This window comes from Oryzias melastigma, linkage group LG13 (assembly GCF_002922805.2).
Source record: "Oryzias melastigma strain HK-1 linkage group LG13, ASM292280v2, whole genome shotgun sequence".
In the NCBI taxonomy this organism is placed as follows: Eukaryota; Metazoa; Chordata; class Actinopteri; order Beloniformes; family Adrianichthyidae; genus Oryzias; species Oryzias melastigma.
Window position 1 is genome coordinate 5,986,282 of NC_050524.1, and position 22,183 is coordinate 6,008,464.

General features: G+C 40.4%; 1 protein-coding gene across 3 annotated transcripts in view; it reads right to left on the reverse strand.

The window, feature by feature from the left end:
- nectin1b (nectin cell adhesion molecule 1b) overlaps positions 1-22,183 on the reverse strand; it is a 258,757-nt gene that overhangs the window by 45,537 nt on the left and 191,037 nt on the right. For 2 of the 3 annotated variants that reach the window (XM_036214902.1, XM_036214904.1), the window contains exons 6-7: positions 17,018-17,165; positions 6,876-6,969 (exon numbers count right to left, since the gene is read on the reverse strand). In XM_036214902.1, the coding sequence (XP_036070795.1) occupies positions 6,876-6,969; positions 17,018-17,165 (242 nt within the window). Of the gene's footprint in view, positions 1-6,875; positions 6,970-9,283; positions 13,959-17,017; positions 17,166-22,183 lie in introns of those variants that run through there. The other variant, XM_036214905.1, reaches the window with a different exon arrangement.

The following is a 22,183-nucleotide window of genomic DNA, read 5'->3' on the forward strand; positions in this document are numbered from 1 at the left end:
TGAACTATTTTGTTATTTTTACTGTATTGTTTGTTTATTTTAATGCAAATATTACAAAATTATTTTATATTTTGCATTACTCAATGATTAAGTCACGGGATTACGAAACACTCTTGAATAGAAAACTAGGAATATTTATCTTTGTGGGATTCTGTAGCTGATAAGCAACAATTACTCAATGTGGTTGCGCCCAACCGCTTAATGCAAAGCCTTTAAGTAAATCGACAGACTTTTTTTTATTTCTTTTTTTTTAGCATTGAAGCAGTTTGGTAACACATCTGTGTGGCCGAAAACCTTTAATGTTGCTTTTCTACATGAACATTTCTCTAAATAGGAACAGCTTTCTGAGCTTCCAAAGACTTTGACTTTCCTTCAAACCCTCCGCAATGGTGGAATTTTCACCCGCTGATGTTGCAGAATCAATGGGGCACACTTAGATCTTTAAAGTTTTATCTTTTAGTAGAAAATCTCAAGGTAAAACATGCAAAGATTAAAAAAAAATAAAGCACAGCTGGAATCAGAGCAGCTCTGTAGCAGACGCCCGGTGGCTGTACACATGCTGATTATCTCAATGTCATTTAGGAAAGCTCTTCATCGCGATGACTCAAAAGCTTTGGGCCACAAACTCAGACAGAGGACAGTGAGGACATGAACCCTCTTTTCTTGATTTGTAATTTAAAACTCCCACATTCCCTCCATTTGCATCTCAAATCCTGAGAAACACACAGCTGATAAAGACAGAAATGTTCATTGTACTGTGATCCACTGAAACATGCACAGCTTCTTGTTCATGCATCAGCAAGTAGAAGAATTATCCAAGATGTCAGAAGCCGCTTCAGCGTGGTTTTACTTTTGCTTTCCTAAAACTTTCCAGATGTGAGCTTATTAAAAATGTTGCTTCCTCTCAAGCAACAACAGCCACTGAACTGAAAGGATCCTCAAAACGTCCCAGAGAGAGTCAGTTTTCGTGAAGATTGGAGCTGAATTCAGCACAGCAGATGTTGGAGGGGGCGTGATACCGCTTCCACTCAACTTCGGTTTAATTTACTAGTTCATAATTCAAGGACTGTGCTTTAAAACAGAACCCATAAGGAAAATAAAAAAAACAACATCCAAGAGGCTGTAGTTTTTGGCCAGAAACACCCTAAAAAATCAATATAACGAAGGAAAACAACTTGGCTTAAAACTGCAGGAAAAACAGAAAAGAGTGACAGATTTTACAGATGATTATTATCATTATATTTTTCTAAAAAACCTCTCGATGAAAAGTTAAAAGCAGGCGAGCAATACTAAGACCGAAGTGCAATGATTATTTTTTGCAAAAAGCCAACAGAACTACTGGAAGGTTCAGCGTTGAGCCCCTCTTGACAGGATCGCATTCATAAGAGCAAGAAGTCGTTTAGCAAATCGATTTTGTGCTGAAAACCAGGAGTGGAGAACTCATGCCAACAAAAACACCCACCTCATTTTTCTCAAAAACTTTCCAAAGAGTGGAGTTTATTACAGCTGGGATGACTTTCACTTCAGCGGACTCATAATTCAGCTGATCGTTTGGTCTGATGTGTCCACCAAACTGAGGAGGTTGGTACTTTTTTTGTGCGTGGGTTCATTTAAACTGAAGGAATTTGAGTTCAATAATGAAAAAATAAAACTGTCTTGTGCATAAAAAAAATATCTAAGACAAAGATTAAGATAAAAACTATTTCATGAGGTTAGGTAAGAATTCGGCAAAAGCAGACCAACCCAAGAACAAGGACGTTTATGGGGAAAAGGATGATGGAAACCAAAAAAACAGCTGTGCTCACTCCAATTGAAAGCAGGTGTGAACACTTGATAGAACTTAAAGACCCACTCCAATGAAAATTGTGTTTTTGGTGTTTTTAACTAGTACTGCCATGGGATTATTATTTGTGTGTGACCTGTTATTAAACTATTCTTCATCACAATATTTTTTAACCTAATATTTTGCTGTAAAAGCCTAATTTTGAGATATTTTTATTTAAATTCATGACATTGTGACAATAAAAGATCAAATTACAAATAAAAGACTGGCTTTATGAAGTTTTCCTAATATAACAGACTCCCAACCTTTCTTTCTTTCTTTCTTTCTTTATTTTTACTCAAATAATTAAGAAAAACAAAACCAATTGTCCGGTCTACAGATTTGACACATAGAAACACTTTTCTGAGCAATACAAGAAAGATTGATTCCAAACCACAAAATTAAATCCATGATAAACATGTTGACATACATAGTTTACCATCCCATGCGATCAACCCTCCACGTACCCCATTAATTTATGATAACTAACACCTCGTATGGCATTATCCCTATATCAGGGGTGTCAAACTCAATCGCATCCAAATACAAAACATACCTTACGTCACGGGGTAAACAGGATAAACATTTATTGACCACTCTAAAACTACATTTTTAAAACTTTAAAAATGTAACTTTTTTACTTAACTATGAATAAAAACAGGCAGGAATATTATTTCAGAATAAATCAACATAAACCCTAAATTACTTTCATTATTTTACTCTTCATAAAAATGTTTTATTGTCAAAATTATACAAGTTAAAAATAAACTAAACGTTAAAAGGAAAAACACTCAAATTGCTTTACTTTAATTAAATTATCCAAATACGAACAAAACAAACAAAGCCTGGAAATAAAAATAAAATATGTGCTTTTTAGCAAAAGCAACAGCATGAGTGAGAGGATGAGGATGAGGACACCGTGTGTTGTAAAATGCTGTGGGTTGCTTGATGAAGAAGGTTCAAAATTAAGTTTTGACAGTGATAGAGGATTTAGCTTTTATTGCTCCCAAAGGATATTTATCACGGGCTGCAGTGGATGCAGTTTATTTTTTTGGACAAAAACATGTTAATGTACTCAGATGAGTCTATGCCAAACAAGTCTAAAATCTTGTACTTTTTAAACGTTATTTCAAGTCCATCTGTGTTTTCGTGTACAGAAATAGGGGTGGGTCACACCTGTATGATCAGGTCAATAAACACCTTGATAAACTGAAATGTCTGTTTCAGGAACTAGAACAGCTTACAGGAAGAGAAGGTCCAAGTTTGCATTGCACATGACACACAAAACCAGATAAACTTTCATTATGAATAAAATGATCTGAATAAAATCTCGTTTTTGTCATGAGAATCAAAAACCTGTTTCTCCTCCTGGATCTTTTCCCTTTCTCCTGAGTTGTAAGGGAATGTTCCAGTGCTAGTTTATCTTCCTTAGGTGCACTTTTCATGGAAGCCTAACAAAAAGATTGCATAACCGCGAGTGAATGAATTTTTAAAAGCTAAATATAGGAGCCAGCTATGCACAGGGCGATTTGTTAAATCAATGTGAGCGTGCACAGTGAGGCTTCAGATTTTAAGCCAGGAGCTAAAAACAATTTTTACAAAACAGTGAACACAAGTGATCGCTTTCAAGGTCAACGCGACAATACGGCACATCGATTACACACTACAGGGGACCCAGAAGTGTTTACAGCACACTTGTTTTCTTCTTGTTGCATGAATAAATTGCAAAAATTAATATTCAATATACACAGTGGTATAATGACACTGGGACTCTGTTCCTGGATGTGTTACTGGCACTGCTCCCCGTCTCTAATTAGTTGTATCAAAATGTGTCTTGTGTGGAGCATATAGTTCAAAAACTCAAAAATAATCACAAATTACAAATTAGGTCTTCACAAAATAAAGTAATTGATATATTTTTGGATGTGAAAGCATGTTGTTTTCACCTTTGCACACAGGCAATCGTTCCACATGTGCAGAAATCTTTATTAACCCCAAACTGATTCAGAGAAAATCTTTAATTTTAATAAAATGTCGATGTGTGATTTGTTCATTCAAATAAAATATGGTAGGAGGCATAAATAAAAACTGGAGCTAAAACCTTAAGCTACGTTCCCTTGACAACGCACGTTCAAGCAACCACTTTCAAGGAAAAAGTCTATATAAATTTATGTTAGGGGTGAGTATATTTCTCCCTCACATAAATCGATTTGTTATTATTTATTGTTTTTATTAGATAGCAATGTGAAAAAGTTACATTTCTTAAGTTTAAAATTTTTGTTTAGTTTGTACAATAAATGTTTTCCTGTTCGGCCCGCGACCTAGGGTGTATTTTGGATTGTGGGCTCCTGTGCAAATGAGTTTGACACCTCTGGTGAAGTACTTATGTACCACCTTTACTCCCCATGTGTGCAACATTTGAGCAGTCAGCAACTTGTATTATCCTTACAAATACCTCACAATGGACATACACATCCACGGCAATGGCACGTTCTGGGTGGCCGCATGAACCTCAAAAGGACTGCAAGACGCACCTGTGCTTTCCGTAAGATGCGACCACTCCTCTCTACAACCCTCCACCATGGGCCCAGAGAACCCGAAAATCCACAATTGCCGTGTACGTGCATGCGACTATAAGGCTTAAGCTAATCTCCTGCTTGTTCTAGCCTTCATAAGTGGAAATATCGAAGCTTGATTCATACATTCACAGCCACACAGAGTTAATACTTATATCTCATAACCAACATACATTTGGTTTTTAATTAAGAGGGAAATTATTAGGTGTGTCACTGTTAATTATGCATGTTGCAAGACTCTTTACAGAGAACAAGACATTTCTATATTAAGATATTCACAAGTGCTCACCCGACTGTCAGCTACCGGACTGCTCAACACACTTTTACAAGCTGCTTCAGACAGCTGTGACTTACGAGGAGTGGAATACAAGCAGGAGGAGAAATGTCACGGAGCAAACAGTTCATGCCTAAGCTATTCAAACCAGACATAAAGTACAGTTCCTGTGAGCTGGAAACACTTTGAAGAAAATAGCAAAGTTTAGGTTTGACCATATTAGCTCATTAGCTCCCTCATAAATATCAATGGGGTTTCATTCATCTGGAACAGTTTCATCTGAATCCCATGAATTTTTCAGGAGGATTTTGAAATTATTTTATTCTCTGAAATTTCTTCTAAGCTTAGAGCAGAAAATGTAAAGGTGACAGCACCACATTCTATACATTCAAATATATAGACTGTATGTGAAAAGTGGACCCCTCCCCCCACGGGTTCCAAACAGGAAGTGCCTGCTGGTTCCAAGACAAAAAAAATAGCTGGAACCGGGACACAGTTATGTTCTATGGGTGTGTCAATGCCTCAAACTCCAGAAGGACAGCTTCACCCATCTCATTAACACCTGAAAAATCTCACCATGATGGTGAGAGGAGCAACTGTCCCTCATCCTCCCTCCAGCCAAGGACAATGAACTCCTAACGACCGCATTTATGAATTAAAGTCCTGCTCTAACCATATTTTTTTCTTTTGTAAAATCGCTCCCAATGATCTTTTAATTATGACATTTTTAGCCAAAATCAAAAAGCCTTTGTGTGTGTGTTTTTTAGATATATTCAATCTCCAGCCAAGAGAATCTGGCCACTGACAAAAAAATATGGCGCTCAAAAATGAATAGCTGGAAGTTCATCCCCCTCCTCGAGCTGGCACGAAATCCTTGGCCGGAAGTCCATCCCCCTGCTCGAGCTGCCCCGAAATCCTTGGCCAGAAGTCCTCGACCAGAACTCCTCGTTTTAAACTTTCAACCTTTTTTCCCTTTGACATGCTGTAACTGCTTTCGTGATTCACAGAGAAAAAAAACGGCATTTCGCCAGCTTTTTCTCCGGAGGTAGACGCTTTGGGTGTTCCGAACTCGTCATTTTCTTGGACGGGCTGGCTGTGTCCATTAAATCACAAGTCCCCAACCTCTGGGCCACAAACCAGAACTGGTCCAGCGTTGGCAGTGTAGTGTATAAGGTCGGTAACCCTAACCCGGTACCAGTTCTTGCACAGTCCTGTGTCTGTTACCAGATAGGGTCGGAAACCCGGTCCAGTACTGCCTTTGGTGCCAGGTTAGGGTTAGGGCATCGGACACGTCCTGAGGACCAGAACGCATTTGGTCCATCCTGAGGGTTGAGGACCCTTGATACTAACAGCCAGCACATCAAAAAACATCAAGTTTAAAAGTCCAAAAGTGACGCGGAGGGAACCAGACATCAATATGTGACGACTTAAGAATGAGTTGACCAATCACTGCCAATTGATAAATATCTGGATCTAAAACTCCGTCATCTGGATTAAGAAAAAAATGGCGACTGAATTGACTTAGAGCAGGTGAAAGTTGGCTGTTGGAAAAAAATTGCAATGTAGAAAATACAGTGAGCAGGTTAAGATTTCCCTGCTCTGCTCCTTTGTGATGCTTCGTCTTGTAGTCAACTAAATCAATGTTTTTGTTTCCTCGTGTGTGCTGGTATCTGGCTCAAAATTGTACTGAAAGCTGGAATATTTCTCGCCATTTTTGTTGCATCGATAATGTCAGGTCGGGCAGTTGGGGGCTTTAAGCTAGTGGTCCTGCCTCCAACTCAGGTGCATTTCTAATGAATTACTGAAGCTCCCTTCATTCTAGAAAACTTGATTTTAGCTAAAAAGGCATAATCATAATTAAAAGACTGCTGGGAACACTTAGAAAATGCATTTAAAGATGAAGGAAGTGGGACTTTAATCCTAGACGTATTTGAATTACTGTAACACTTTAACGCCAATGCAAAAGTGTTCTGAAAAGAAGCAGCATGATTCAAATGGGACTTTAAAAATGACAGAAACTAAGAAATATAACCAAGAAAAAATTCTATGGAAAATGTTGAAATATGACACAAGTCAAGTCAACCAAACGATGTCAGATTCCCAAATTGTCACAAAAGGTCCTTTTATATTTCAGAGAACCTTCACGGATGAGGGTATGTGTTCATCCAGAGAGGATAAAGATGAAGACTGTGGCAGTTCTTACTTGGATGTCATCAGATGTCAGGTGTCCTTTCATGTCGCTGTTCTTCTTTTTGGGTGGGGGCGGGGCCGGCTTGTGGGCGGGTGGGAGGTCAGTCCTGTTAAGAGAGTGAAAAGACAACATGACACTCAGCACCGCGAGGGATTGCCACTCTTTACGTCCCTCACCTTCTACAGCACTCTATAATGAGAGATCCTGCCTGCACTTGCCTTTTTCACTCTTTCCTTGGATTTTGATAGATCTCGTGTTGGTGGCTTTGTTGGAGCGGCAGCCATCTCTGCCCTTTCAAAGGCTCTCGCTGGAGAGACACTGTGCTAATGAGAACGGGCTGTAATTGGACACTGAGGTGAGGACATGGGAATGGAGGGGGTATAGGGGGGCAGGGAGAAGGGCATGTGTGAGTCAAGTCCTCATGGTGGACTGAGCCTCATCCAGGGCGCCAAATGGACGAACCCCCTACCTGCTGTTTGTTTGACACAAAGCCCTGAGCTCAGCAGGCACCTTCTGCTCTCCGAAATGTTCTCAATCCCTGCATTAATAAACCCAAAGCCCAAAAGCGTTCCACCCTTGTGGTGCTACACCTGGGAAACAACAAGGACTCATCAACTAGACACCTGTTCTCGCCATTCTCCCTTAAATCAACTGCATTTTTGTGGCGAACTCAAGATCCTCTCCAGAACCGGCAATAAATGGCAAAGAAGAAAGATGGCACTAACTGAGAGCTTGATTGTGGAGAAGCATCTGGATAATTATTTCAGACAGGAAACCAGAAGGGTTGCTGCTACGAATTGGTTACAAAGCGCACCCCTTCCCTCAAACATGCTGGCAGTCAGATGTCATCTGTCGCCCGCTGACATGATATCAGGAGTGATCAAAGATAATGAAGTGGAGCACAGACACCGAGCTGTGTACCTACACGCATTATCTCCGTCTCCTTCCGCCTCCCATTCGCGCTGGTTCACATCCTTATTGAATAACATGACCTTTCCGCAAGGCCACGCCGGCGCTTTAATGTGCAGAAAATTTGTGCATGAGTGCACCTCTTAACTCTTTCTTTCACGCTCATTATTTCCAGTCCGTATCACCTTGTCTGCAGACAGGGCTGCCGTGCCACCGCTGGATTCATGTGGCACCGCGCTCATGCAGAGCTAATGCACAGAAGGCCGTGCACAGCATCCCTTACATAGCAAAACCTTTACAGTTTCTCTGCAGAAGATAATTACCGGGTGGGCAAGCTCACAATAAAAATCCACCTTTTTTCTGGATTCTAACGTATTTAAATAAAAAAAGACAGTTGACGAGATAATTTGCCTTCTGATAATTTATGACATTAAACTAATTCAATCTATGAGAATAGAAGATGCTCCAGCATCACCTTTCTTTACCGTGCTCAGACATGACTAATGAACTTGTCAAAAGAAATGCATAATATTTACTGTTTTCCAGCAAATTATAGTGTTTTGACAGATTTATTCAAAGAAAAAGGAAAATTATGCAGTATTTACGTAGGAGTCAACATTTAAATTCTGATCCAGCTGCATTTGTTTTTTTACACTAGATTCAACGGAACGCTTGCATTTCATTGTTGGGGTAGTTAGCGTGTTGGGGCCCCATATGCAGAGTGTTTTATTACATCCCACCAGACATAAAAATGTTCTCTCATCTCATGACTACCACCCCAAGGCGTCCACGTTCTCCTTGTCACACCTTGCATTTGTGATTGAATCCGCCGACATTTGTAATCATGTTACACACAAGCACACGCCTCAGGAGGCAGTGGGTGCACACTGTGGGTTGTCGCCAGTGTTTGGCACAATCATGGAGGGGGGAAAAAGTAGCAGCAGTTTTTGATGAGGTGCTATGTGTGCAGACAGGTAGCACGGATAGGGCGTCCGTAAGCAGATGCCAAGGCAAACATACAGCTTTTGTGTGTTGGGAAACTGGAGTTGTGCCTCAACAACATCATGCAAACATTGTTCTGGAAGATTAGATCAAAATATATTGACTGTTAGCATTGCATAGTAAGGATGCTGCAATTCTTGTTGTGTTACACCATTGAATCTAAGTTTGTAAAAGGGAATTTTTGTAAGAAACAAATCATATGTTGAACCAAACGAAACCAGTGACCCCAAAAATCGAGGTTTGAACCAAGTCAAAGGAAAAGGGAATTGTTCCATCCCTGTTGGATTTAGCGTGTCAAAAAAAAAAAAAAAGTATTTAAAAATTAGTAACCCATTTCTTCTTTTTCCAGTTGTTGCCTCCTTTAGTCCATTAATTTCTTAAGATCAAACATGTTGGGTGCATTAGCCATTTTAATTTTTTTCATATCTATAAATATTTTATTTCACATGTTGGGAAAGTAAGACTATGTCCTTTATTCCCAAATCTCCATAGAACTATATAGTGCTGTCCTGGATTTTAATGCAGTTCTGGGACATGTTCACTACTTCTTTTTTTTTGTTTGTTTTTTTCAAACCGCAATTGTGATGTCACCCATTTGTTGAAGTAAAAACCTAAAACACAAGATTTTACAAAAACTATTTAAGAATCTACTGTGTTCTGATGATGAAAACATACATTTAAGTACATTTTTTTCAAACAAAAAAATCGTTCAAATGCAATGCATTGTGGTCTATATTCCTTAATCTAGAGAGCATTTATGCAGGCTACGTATGAATTCCTAATCAATAAAAGAATTTTGAGAAAATTATTTATGAATTTACTGTGTTCTGAAGATGAAAACATTAATATTTTATTTTAAAACAATACATTTTAATCCCTTCGTTTTTAAAGAGAAAATTGTTTAAACATTGTGGTTGATATTACCAAATCTGGTTTTATAATGCACACTGTTTTTTTGCAAAGACTTCTGGGATTTTTTTTTTTGTACAATAATATATGTGTTGTGAGTATAAAGTACAATTTTTACCTGAAAAGACACTAGTTGGGTTTTAAAAAACTAACATTTGGATTTGTATTTTTCAGCATGATTTCAGTCATCTCAAGTCTTTGCAGTCCCATAACCCAAGGTAACAGTGTGGCCTCAATAATATAATTTCTGATACCTGAAAACATCAGGCTTTTGATTCCATCTTTTCAAAATAAAACCCCAAAACAAAGTGCTATTGGTGTGTAACAAAGAAGACTTGTATCCTGTGATTCTGAGAGTCTAGTGCCTGAATAAACTGTTGTAAGAATCTTTCTTTTTCTTCTATATGGTGGTCCTGTAGAGCTCCTTCAAGTCTCCTTTTTTAGTTTTACCAAATCTGAGAAATCCTCTGACTTATCGTAATCTTTTGTTTGGTTGAAACCTGAATGGAGGTTTAGGAGATGTGCAGAAGATCTCAGATAATTGTCGAGAAGACTACACGAATCCTGATTTCTTCCAAAAATGTTTGTATTGTCATTCTTGCATTACTCGTTCCAGATTTATGTCTGCAGCCATCATAATTACGGCTTTTTTTGGTTTCAACGAGCGCTTCCGTTCGCCCTTAATGTTAGTTTGAAAAGTCATTAGTCAGACACAGCGGTGCTCAGCTTGATCACTTCATGAGCCTCTCAGCTGTGTGATGGTTGTGTGCTGAATGTGATGCTGGCAGCATGGGGCATTGGCTCGGCAGACACAAATGAAAGCTGACAAGCACCACAAGCCTGTGGGGAGCAGAAAGCAGTGGGCAGGGAACCATAAGCTACATTCAAGTTTGCACCGTTTCCCACTCAGACATCCACCTTGAAGACCTTGCTCCTCCTCGCTCGGTTGGCTACAAAAGGCTCAGGGCAGCTTAGGGGGAGATTTAAAGGGGATAGCGAGGAGAAAACATAACTAATCCTTAAACTGAGAAGAGTAATCTGTGAGGGAAGATTTACAGCAGAGGAAATGACTTTTTCAGTGCTCTCACAATTTTTTTTTTGGCACCAGCGAGAGGTGTTTTTGTGCTCTGACAATCAGAGTTAAGATGTCCATCAGTACGACAGTTTGAAAGGCCTCTTCCTGTCCTCTTGCATGGTGGGAGAGAGTGAAGTGTTGCATCCCCAGAAGCATTTGGATTAAGGAGCCGGAGTGTAACCACGCTCCGCCCGTGGACAGCAACGCGGAGCGTCGACGCTGATCCTCGCCGGCTCTCATTGATTTCTGTTGATCGCAATCTTATTTAGCAATTTAAATGCTAATGATACTTTTAATTGCAAGACGGGATAAATGCGATTTGATCTTTGGGAGGCAATTACTTTCATGCTTTGTCTGACTCAGATCTCACTCAGAAAGGCGGACAACAATTACTCTGCTGAGCTCCACTTGCCTTCTTTTCTCACAAGAGAAAAAAAAAGGAAACAAAGCAGTTTTTTTTCTGTTTTTTGTTCTTTGACAAGTTTATCAAAAACTATTTCTGTTGCTGGAGGAAAGTTTGGTCTCTTAGAACATTTCACTTTACAATTATACACACTCAAGCTTTTTTTTCCCCCCAACACCCTGGGCAAGATTACCAATAAACACACACTGCTTTACAAAAAAATAAAAACACTGAAATATATTTGACTTCTTCTAGTGACAGTTGTACAGCATGGATAACAGTCTGTACAGAGAAACCAAGCACCATTTTTACTGTGACAGCAACATGAAAGAAATTCACAACTGTGACAGTCCACGCTGAAGAACAATGACAATCCTACTTTGGTTACAGCTTAAAGCAAGAGCGTGTCCAACATCAGATCACCGTTAATCACATTTTAGAAACAAAAAAAAAAAAGGTTTTCAGACAGCAAAGATGAAAAGCAGGAAATACAGGTGAAAAAAGCAGGTTTCCACAGTTCACTGCAGCTACATCCATCCATTTGTCCCAAAGGGTTGAACCCATCAGGGGCTTAAAGAGAAGGTAGCTGGACGTCTGGCTCCACTTACCTTCTTTTAAGATCAAGATCTCAACGTTTTTATTTATTTATGTTGCACGTTGCTCTTCATAAACCTTATGAATACGACCAAGAACTGCTTTCACAATCGGTTGCACTTTTGGGTGTTTTGCATTGAGCGATGAACATACAATGTTGGAAATAAGTATTTGATCCCTTTGCTGATTTTGTAGGTTTCTCCATGTACAGTCTGTCATCCTGATGGTAGGTTTGATGGTACAGAGGGAGACAGAATATCATACAGAAAAAAAAAAATCAAGAAATTTCTTGCATTTCATTGACAAAAGTAAGTATTTGAACCCTCTTACTGGATAGACTTAATACTTTGTGTCACAACCCTTATTATCGAGCACAGAGATCAGATGTGTCTTGAAGTTGCAGATTTCTGCAATCTCAGGAGGAATTTTGGTCCACTCTTCATTTTAGATGACTTCTAAATCATTCAGATTTGTTTACTATCACTTGACAATTCTGAGCTTCAGCTCTCTCCATAGGATTGAGGCTGGACCACTCCATTGATAGTTTTTGTCTTTAGCCGTTCCTTGGTTGTCTTGGCTATTTATTTTGGGTCATTTATCTCTTAGAAGACCCATTCACCACCCATTTTAAGCCTATTGGCTAAAAGAGGAGATGGCTCCACCCATCAACAAGGTGAAGTAGCCCACCAAAACATGATGCTTCCACCTAGTCGTAGGCAGCATTCTCTTCCCCCACTGATGCCAAAGATCTAATTTTAGTCTGATCTGACCACATCAGCTTCTCCCAATCACTCTTTAAACCATGAAGGTGTTCTTTGGCAAATTTAAGGCGGTTTTGCACATGTGGCTCCTGAAGCAGGGCTATTTACAACACTGCAACCAATACAACTTAAAGTCCTACCAATGGTTTTCTTGGTGATTCTGGTCCCAGCTTCAATGACATCAACCAACTCATGTCGTGTTGTTTTAGGCTGATTTCTCACTGTTCTCATGATCATGGAAACTCCACCAGGTGGGATCTTGTTTGAAGCCCCAAATCTATAAGTGTCTAGAAGTTCTTGTATTTTGGCACAATTACACCAACAGTTGTCACTTTAACCCATTCCGTAGTCCATTCCGGTCTTGTCCAGGTCTACAATCTTCCCCCTAAATCCACTGAAAACTCTTGAGTCTTTCCCATGTAGGAGAGTTTGACTGATTCTGTGGACAGGTGTCTTATACAGGTGATTATCAGCGAGGGATCAAATGCGCATTTCCTCCACTGTATTATTCTGAGAACAGCCCCTTTTGACTATGCCCATCGATTTTGATAATCAGTTGACCGTTGTGCCAGCGCAGCCTCCGGAAGAGCAGCTGATTTACTGGGATTGACCAATTTCCAGTCGCGCCTAGCGCTTCAATGCGAGGGCAAACAGAGGCGTGACTGGCGGTGCAGTCAGGCATGTTATCAAACGCTGAGCTTGATTAACAGCTCATCAACATGCAGAATTAAACAGTCTGGCTAAATGCTTCCCTGACATTAGACACTCGTAAAATCCTCTTTTTTGCAGCGACTAAAGCAGCGATCTGCATTCAGATCAGCAGGTAAAGAAAAAAACATTTTTTTCTCATAAGACAGCAAACAGACACACAGCGATTGGAGTTACATGTCACTATATTAGCGTTGCATGCTTGTGGGGAACAATAACACTTACAGATCTGGCACAAACACAATTATTGTCATGCATATTTGATGGGAGTCGTGCACACAGGCGGAGGGGAGACAGCAAGTCGGAGGGGAGAGGTTGGAGGATGTGGTCTGCTAACAAAGACATGGTTTTTGAGTGTTAGCTCATGTCAAACAAAGCAATTTTGAGCTTTGATATGAGTTTGACGCTTCATACTTCTGATCAAACAGAGCTGAATATTTGATCATCCTGATTTAAAATTTGGTTCTTAATCGTGTTTGTTCATCAATCTGTTCGTAAGAGGCAATTTCCTTGTTTAGAGTCCAGAGTTTCTATCCTTTTTTTCTCACAATGGTGTGCTCAAGTATGTCACTTGCAGGCCACCGTTACATGCAGGCAACAGAATAGAGGATCCAGGAGGGCAGGGGTCAGCGGGGGACAGACTGGGGTCAGGTGCCTCTACTTTCCTTGTGGGGGACTCTGGCTTCTCTGGAGCCTGTGTCACACAACTATCAGCAACAGCAGCAACAGCAATGCTGAGGGAGTGGAGCGGGAAACAGAGAGCAGTTACTTCAGACCGAGACAGAAAGATAGATTAGCAAAAAAAGGGAGGGGGGGGAAGAGAAGAGAGACAGAAAGCAATGGGAGCGGTCAAACACTGTCATCTGTCTTGAAAAAGGTGGAAGGTTTCGAGGTCCCTGCGGGCCGGAGCCGGACCTGGACGCGCCGCTGTTGTGTGGCAGGTGGTAGAACATGTTGGCCTTGTTAAGCGGGAAGCTAAAACACTTGTACGAATCTCATTATCTCCGCTGATAAAGGCTGGTGCGGGATTCTGCTCCCCTTCTGCCACTGTTGTTTTGGTAATATTCCCAGCTCTTGCACACACATCATTCCCACAGGAATGGGGGTTTGCATCCTGAATATTCAGCATACCCAAGAGCATCATGGAAACCTTGGCAACCAGTGAGCTGTCTTTCAGGAGCTGTGTTTGTGTTTGCTAATTTTTTTTTTCTTCATCAAGGCAATTAGCAGGACACAACTCATGTCCTTTTTCTGTCTTTGTTGGACACAGATTAGTGACTATTTTCCTACAAAACAGAGGTGTTTTAGTCACTTTTGGGAGAGCGCAGGAAAACGTTTGGGGATTCTCACAGCTCGGTTGATATATTTTTACTCTCTGATTTGCTCCCCCTTTCTGTGTTTGTGCAGCAGCTGGCAATGGCGGATGACAATGTCTGCCAAATGATCGTAATGTCAATGATAGTCAGGTTAAAACTGCCATGGCCTCTGGTTCAGAGGATAACCCAATTACATAACAGAGTTAAAGGCAGCGGTGCATCCTCGTCCCAGAAATTCAATTTTTTTTCATGAATTATACGGTTGTTTGTGTCAGAATTGAACCACCGATTCCTATTGATTTATATTTACTTGAAATGAACTCCTAAAGGATGATTTTTACTGGTCCTTCTGCGGTGCGTCTTCATTGCGTTGACACAAAAAAAATATAACGTTCATTAATGAATCTGAATGTTTGCATCGCCTCCGTTATGTCTGCCTCTGATGTCGGGTTTGTGGCCAAAAGACAGTAAAAGGGTTTCAAAATAAAAGCTTCCATTATACTTACAAATATATATATATTGACTTGTAAGACGATATGCCCACATAACCCACGTCACCACCGCAGATAACACCATCCAACATTCTCGCCATGGACGACAAAAGTTTAACTTGATAGGTATAAAGACATTTTTCAGGCAACAGACCGGTTTTATTTAGATATTTTCATGGACCGGTCCGAACGGGGCAAAAGTTGGCATTTTTAAGCTTCTGAAAATCAATGTTCAAAATAAAATGCTACAACAAAAATTTTGTTTAAAAAAGTTTAAAAATATCAGATTTTTCTTTTTACTCATGAAGATTCAATAAAAAATAGTTGTTGATTTGTAAAAGTAATTTCTGATTTGAAAAAAATTCCATAAAGGAAACATTACATGATTTTCCCCCATAAAATGACATAACACTCAATCCAGCCTCCGATTATCTTTCAGAACAAAAATATTGATCATATTTTGTCTTTACATAAATCCTCTTTCATTAGGTTTTTTTTTTTTACATAAAGGAACATTTTCTGTGCTAAAGTTCTCAAATGTTCTTTTTACAAGTTTCCACAAATCACCAACTTTATCTGATTGAATCTTCATTCTCCGTAAAATGTTTGAACTTTGATTAAGATTTTCCCATTAGCGTCAAAGTGGAGGCTAACAACCAGGCGCTAGCCTCAGCAACGTCCGACTTTTAAGGTGTGATGGGTAAATAAAGCTAAATAAAATGAAGCCACAGTTGTAAAAATGGTATTTTCTAAATATAATATAAACCTGAATCCACCATGTCTCTTATTATCTGTGTGTGTGAAACAGTCGAGAGTTTGCGTGTTAGCCAGAATGGCTTCTGCTACATGTGAACAACTGTCTCAATAATTCCATATGTCGAGGAAGACTCCCGGTTTTTTCTATAAGCAGCATCTTTATTGTTCTTTAAAGTCGAAGGTTCTTCTTCTGTTTCCTCACTGACGCCTTTCTCCTCAAAAATTTTTACCTTATGCTTTCTTGCTTGGTTTTTGTTAGCTTTTTGTTAGCTTTTTAGCTAGCAGTCCAGGTGGCTGCTTTAAGTCACATGACCAAAACTGATATTGTGAACAGGATCCAGCAGTTTTCCAAACTTCCTTTAGGATCAGAAAATAAACTAAATGTAAATAATCTATATTAGCACATATATTTCATTTCCTCCCTGGTACCAAATGACTGGGGGTTGGGGACCACTGTTTCAGGACACAAAAACAGGCATTTTTAGGTACTCCCAGATGAAAAAGAGAGCATTGGGCCAAATGAGAAAGCAAAAATGTGTCTAACATCAAATCACCATTTATCACATTTTAAAAACAAACAAAAAAAAGGTCTTCAGGCAGCAAAGATGTGAACTACTTCTCGGCATAGGGGTGGCAGGACAAATCTGTTCCCCGGGGGGGGATGGGAGACGCAATGTAGACAATGTGAACTAACTGTTGTGTCACAGACTCCCCACAAAATGCAAGATAGACGCACCGCCGACGGACCAGTATAAATCAGTCATAATAGTCGTTCAACAGAATCCTGTGACTTCTCACTTGAAGAATCCTCCAAAATCTACCTCACTTCATGATAAAGCCATAAGTGTTGGAAAGCCTCTTCCCAGAAGAGGCTGCCGCAATCAGTCCTGATTAGAACAATAGTCTTTAAATGGAAAATGGGCTCGGTAGAGCCCACATTATAATCAGAAAACCCTCTTAATAGCCATAACCATTGATTCTATGTGCTCTAAGAGATGAAAACGATACTTCCTCCTTTTTTTCTATTTTAGTGTCAGTGGAATCATATTATTTTTCATTAAGAGATGTAAAAGAAATTCAATTATTGGCTCCCAGAGAAAATAAGACTCACATTTTGTGTCTTCTACTCAGAAAAATGTGTGGTTCCTCTCTGAGCTGACGAGAGTGCACACCTAATCTCGCAGCCAGTCCACCCCCCGCAATATTCTCAGGCACAGGTTTGGTACTCACAGGTCATTATCCGTCTCAGTGTGAGACTTGTGTTGCCGCCGATGAATCATGAACACAGTAACTGCCACGCCGACGATGAGGCCGATGGCCACGACGCCTCCAAGGACCCCGATAACACCACCTGGAGGACCCTGCGCCATCGGTTTCTCTGCAGGGGGAGGAGAAAGAACAGCGTCAGGTCGGCTTTCTCTATGTAACCTCACACATTTCCAGGTTTGGATTGAATATTAATTGAATAAAACATAGACATAGTGCAGAACAGCAGCCCCCATGCTCAAGAAGCTTATTTGCAGCATTTGACCCTTGATGGGCTGATGTGCTTTTTTACAAAATTAAGACTAAAATACCAGAAAGACACCTGCAAAATATGTGAACCCTTTGGAATTACTTGGTTTTATGCATAAACCGGACACACAATTGTGTTCAATAATATCATGAAAACATATATTTGAGTGATTTAAGCAGGCTATATTTTTTTACATTGTGATTTAGATTGACATTTAAAAAAAATCATATGTCCATTTCATACAGAAATTGAGGTACTTCCAGGGGGTTCACATACTTTCTCTTGCAACTGTAACAGTTGATGCGAACAATAACAAATATTTTAAAAGCACAGACACATCAAAAGGATAAAAAACCACACACCAGACCAACCTAAACATGCATAAGAGAAAGTTATGTATGGAACTATGGTTCTATGAATCCTGCAGACCGCCAGAGTTCCCGGTCCCTCGGGTTCCTTTTATTCTCACAAGAAGAGTTGGGATCGCAGTCCTGGTACCACGTGACTTTATAGCCTCCCGTTTGTCACCAGGAGGTCACTGGTGACTTTGGTGTCAATAAATTCTCGAACTACGCATGCGCAAGAAGGGTCATTCAGTGCTTGAAGCTCCGCCTCAAGTAGTCAGGAGGGATGAAATAGAACTGGTACCACCAAGACTTAGCTTGCTTTGTAAAAAGACTAAAACAGGTCTCAAAGTAAATCAGTGGAAAGTTAGTCCCAGAATCTCACAGACTGCAGTTTGGGCATCTCTCTAATTTACAAATAAGAGACGAGAAAGGCTCATAGGTGCCACTTCATTGGGACATCTTTAAAAAATGTAAAAATGTAAGTGCAGTGCGGTACTTAATTGTTTTGTGATCTAGAATCCCCACCGGTTAAAGTGGGGTTTGATTGAATTGTGACCATACAGTTACTCCATAAAACAAGGTGGAAAAGATCAAAAGTCAAAGTTCAATTGTTCAACAGTTGAAGTCCCACTCCAATGATCTTCTGATCCATTTCAAAAGCGTTACCAGTGGTCTTTTAATATTGGTTTTAGCCAACATTAAAAAAAATTATCTTTTTCTAGGACATGTTTTCTGCAGAGTGGCCAGAAATTCACTTCTGTTGTTGTGGGCAGAGCTGGTGGTGCTGGGTAAGCCTGTACTCATTTCCCATCATCCCTTTGTTAGCACTCTGTCTCACTAGCTTACAGCCCCTCACCACTTTAACTTTTTATTATCGGCGTACAGAAAAAAGTGAGCAATATCAAGATGTCCAGACGTACAGTTTTGAACCAGATACCAGGTCGGAAAAGGAAAACAAAGACGTACATGGGTCTATTTGTCTACAAGTGGATGCATCAGGATGGAGCGGAGCAAGGAGCTTGTAGTCCGCCAGCTGTAGTTTAGAACATAACAACTACAAGATTTATTAAACTGCATTTTTTTTGTCTTCTCTTGATCCACCATGATAAAAAAATATTCACAATTTTGATCGTATTTAAATGCTACAAAAGTATGTTTAAATCCCCCCAAAACACAATCGTCATTGGAGTGGGTCTTTGATGTTTGCAAAAACTGGCTGAAAACCATTTCATCATGGAAGCAGAAATCCATCCAGACAGAAAACAAAGACGGACGGATGTTAAACCATAATCTTTCAAAATTAATATCCAAAGAAAACTTCATAAAGCACATCTGAAAGCCATTCGGAGAGACTTATGTCGACATGAGATCATTGTCCTGCCAGTTCTGGCAATGCTTCAGAACAATACAGTGGCAGTAACTCTGCAGCAGCTGCTGCAGCTTTTCTAATGCAGGTTCCATAAGCTGTTAAAAAAGAAGGAAAAAAAAGACAGGATTGGCTCAGCTTTGACAGTGAGCCTAAATGCACTCAAGAGCATGACAAAGCCATTAGATGTTGAAGTCCTTGCCAGCTTGGGGTAACAATGTGTTTCCAACGTTGCAGAAGGAAAAAAAAAAGTCTGAAACAATGTGCAGCTGTGTGGACAAAGAGAGAACGCCTTTTTTTTTTTTTTTTTTTCAGAACACAATAAAGATTATTTGCTCCCGAACTGCTCCTTAAATACAACACCTGATGTTAACAACAGAGGAAAACTTCAGGAACGCTGCAGATAATTGATTCATCGTCAGGACCTTTGCAGATGTGAACGACAGCAGAAGTTTTTGGCAGTTTAGACCGACGAGGAAGACAGAAACAGTCTCACAGACCTGCACAGCCATTTGAAAAATAGTACTTCTAAACAATTAGGACTCGTCATCTGGCAGTGAGGCATGTTTATCACATGAGTAAAACACTCATCATCACCCATAAATCCTGGCAGCTGCCATAGCTCAGAAAATGTGCCCCAAGCTTAGAGCCTTAAGGTAAAGAAAATGCAGATTTTTTTACATTCTTTCCAGGCCCTAGCATGTTATGTCACATCCATCTTGACCTGCATGTTTTTGGGTTGTCTGGATTGTAGACAGAGGTGACTACATCTTAAAGGGAACGCAGGTGTGTCTTGTAGTTGTCTTGGGGATACACTGAGGAACATGAAAATGAAATGTACCATTGTGACGCGTGTAGTAAGTTTATCATGATGTATGGATGAGATTTTTGGTCAAAAACTTGCTGAACGCAGGTTCTTCAATGTGGATTTACAACAAAGTCTCATCCCCAACTCGTCACATAAGGACGTTTGGTGAACCCGCATCAAAAATGGATGTTTTGGGTGTCCCCAACTCGTCGTTTTCTACATGCTGGCTGTTCCCAATAAATCATGGGTCCCCAACCTCTGGGCCACAAACTGGAAGCAGTCCAGTACTGGGACATGGAGCGCATCAATACCAGCACTGTAACCCTGTACCGTTACGTGGCCAGTACCATGTCTAGTACTGGTTTGGGTCCAGTACCACATCTGGTACCGCGCCCGGTGCTAGGTTAGGATTAGAGTACCGTTACTGTGTCTGGGTAATGGCACTGGATGCTTCCCTAGGACCAGTCCGCGTCCGGTACCACATCGCGACGGTTGCAGACCCTTAATTATACGAACAGTCAGAACATAAAAAAAACAAAAAACAGAACGTCAATTTTTGATGCGTTATATTCCTTAATAAATATCAATATGTGACAACTTGGGGAGGAGAATGTGTTGGCTTTTACCATAATCACTATCCGATATAGTCCACATACTCAGCTGGAGAAGGCGCCAAAGGGGTTGCAAATCTTGTGAATCTTGTAATTCAGGCCAGGCGCAAAATCTTCTTCTTTTCCTTTCGGCTTTTCCCTTCAGGGGTCGCCACAGCGAATCAGTTTCCTCCATCTAAGCCTGTCTTCAGCATCCTCCTCTCTAACACCAGCCACCTTCATGTCTTCATTCACTGCATCCATAAACCTCCTCTTTGGTCTTCCTCTAGACCTCTTTCCTGGCAGCTCTAGACTCAGCATCCTTCTACCAATATATTCACTGTCTCTCCTCTGAACATGTCCAAACCATCTCAGTCTGGCCTCTCTGACTTTATCTCCAAAACCTCTAACATGTGCTGTCCCTCTGATGTATTCATTCCTGATCCTATCCATCCTGGTCACTCCCAAAGAGAACCTCAGCATCTTCATCTCTGCTACCTCCAGCTCTGCTTCCTGTCTTTTCTTCAGTCCCACTGTTTCTAGTCCAAACAACATGGCTGGTCTCACCACAGTCTTGTACACCTTTCCTTTCATTTGTGCTGAAACTCTTCTGTCACACATCACACCTGACACTTTTCTCCACCCATTCCAACCTGCTTGCACTCTCCTCTTCACTTCTTTTCCGCAAAATGCAATTATTAATTTCTTCTTCATGAATCATTTTCAAACGGTTGGAACTTCTGTGTTTTGAAAAGACATATGTCACTACTAAACCAGTGTCCCAGACTGTTTTAACTTTTAACACGTGTTCAATGGGAGCGGCTTTGTGTGTAGAGCCTGAATATGGACTTAAAAACTTCCATAGTGAAGCATGGGACATGGAAGCCCAAAACACAAATACACATGTTTACATAGACTTTTCACTGGAAGTGGTCGCTTGAACGTCGCTGAAACCGGTATGAACGGGGCATAAATCTAAGAGAAGTTGCACACAGGTGATATCGTTGTATGGAGCCCTTATGCCACACTAGTGCATGAGTGTCCAAATTCAGACCTCGAGGGCTGGCCTCCTGCTGGTTTTCCAGAAATCCTGGCTTACCTACTGTTGACTACCTTAATCAGGTGTGCTGTACGACATCGGCCCTCAAAGCCAGGATTTGGACACCCTTGCTCTAGCAATTAGTAAGGTGCGCACTGAATGCTAACCTACCATCCACAAATGCTACACACATGGGGGTGTCAAGGTGATACATAAGGGCCTCCAGGATCGCCACACAAACTAAACTCTGTCTAATGTCTAAAAGGCTGCAAAAATGGTACTTGCACTTGTGTCTTGAACAGCATTAAAAGTTCCTTGAGTAGTACGAAAGTTTTGGTGGTGTTGAAAAAATGTAAATGGTGTAAACATGTGTAGTGTTTTTCTACCTTCCTTGAAGGCCCAAAGCACTTGTGATGATGGGTCTGCTGCCAAACTCTGGTACCAACCTTCCACCAAAGGAATTGTGGGGTTCAGTGTCCAAAGATACCTCAGGAATCAAACCTGGAATCTTCCAATCAGAGGTTGACCTTCTTGCCTCTATGTCACACACCTGCATCTCACCTACTTCAACCTCCCATGATTCATAAATGTTTGCTACAACCTGTATGCCTGAAGACAAGCAAATTTAATTCACTAAGCAGACTATGACTTACAATGTGGTGTGGGTCATCAGCGTGCATGGTACATGTGTGTTCATTTTTTACCTGTAGACAGTTCGTATCCACTTGTG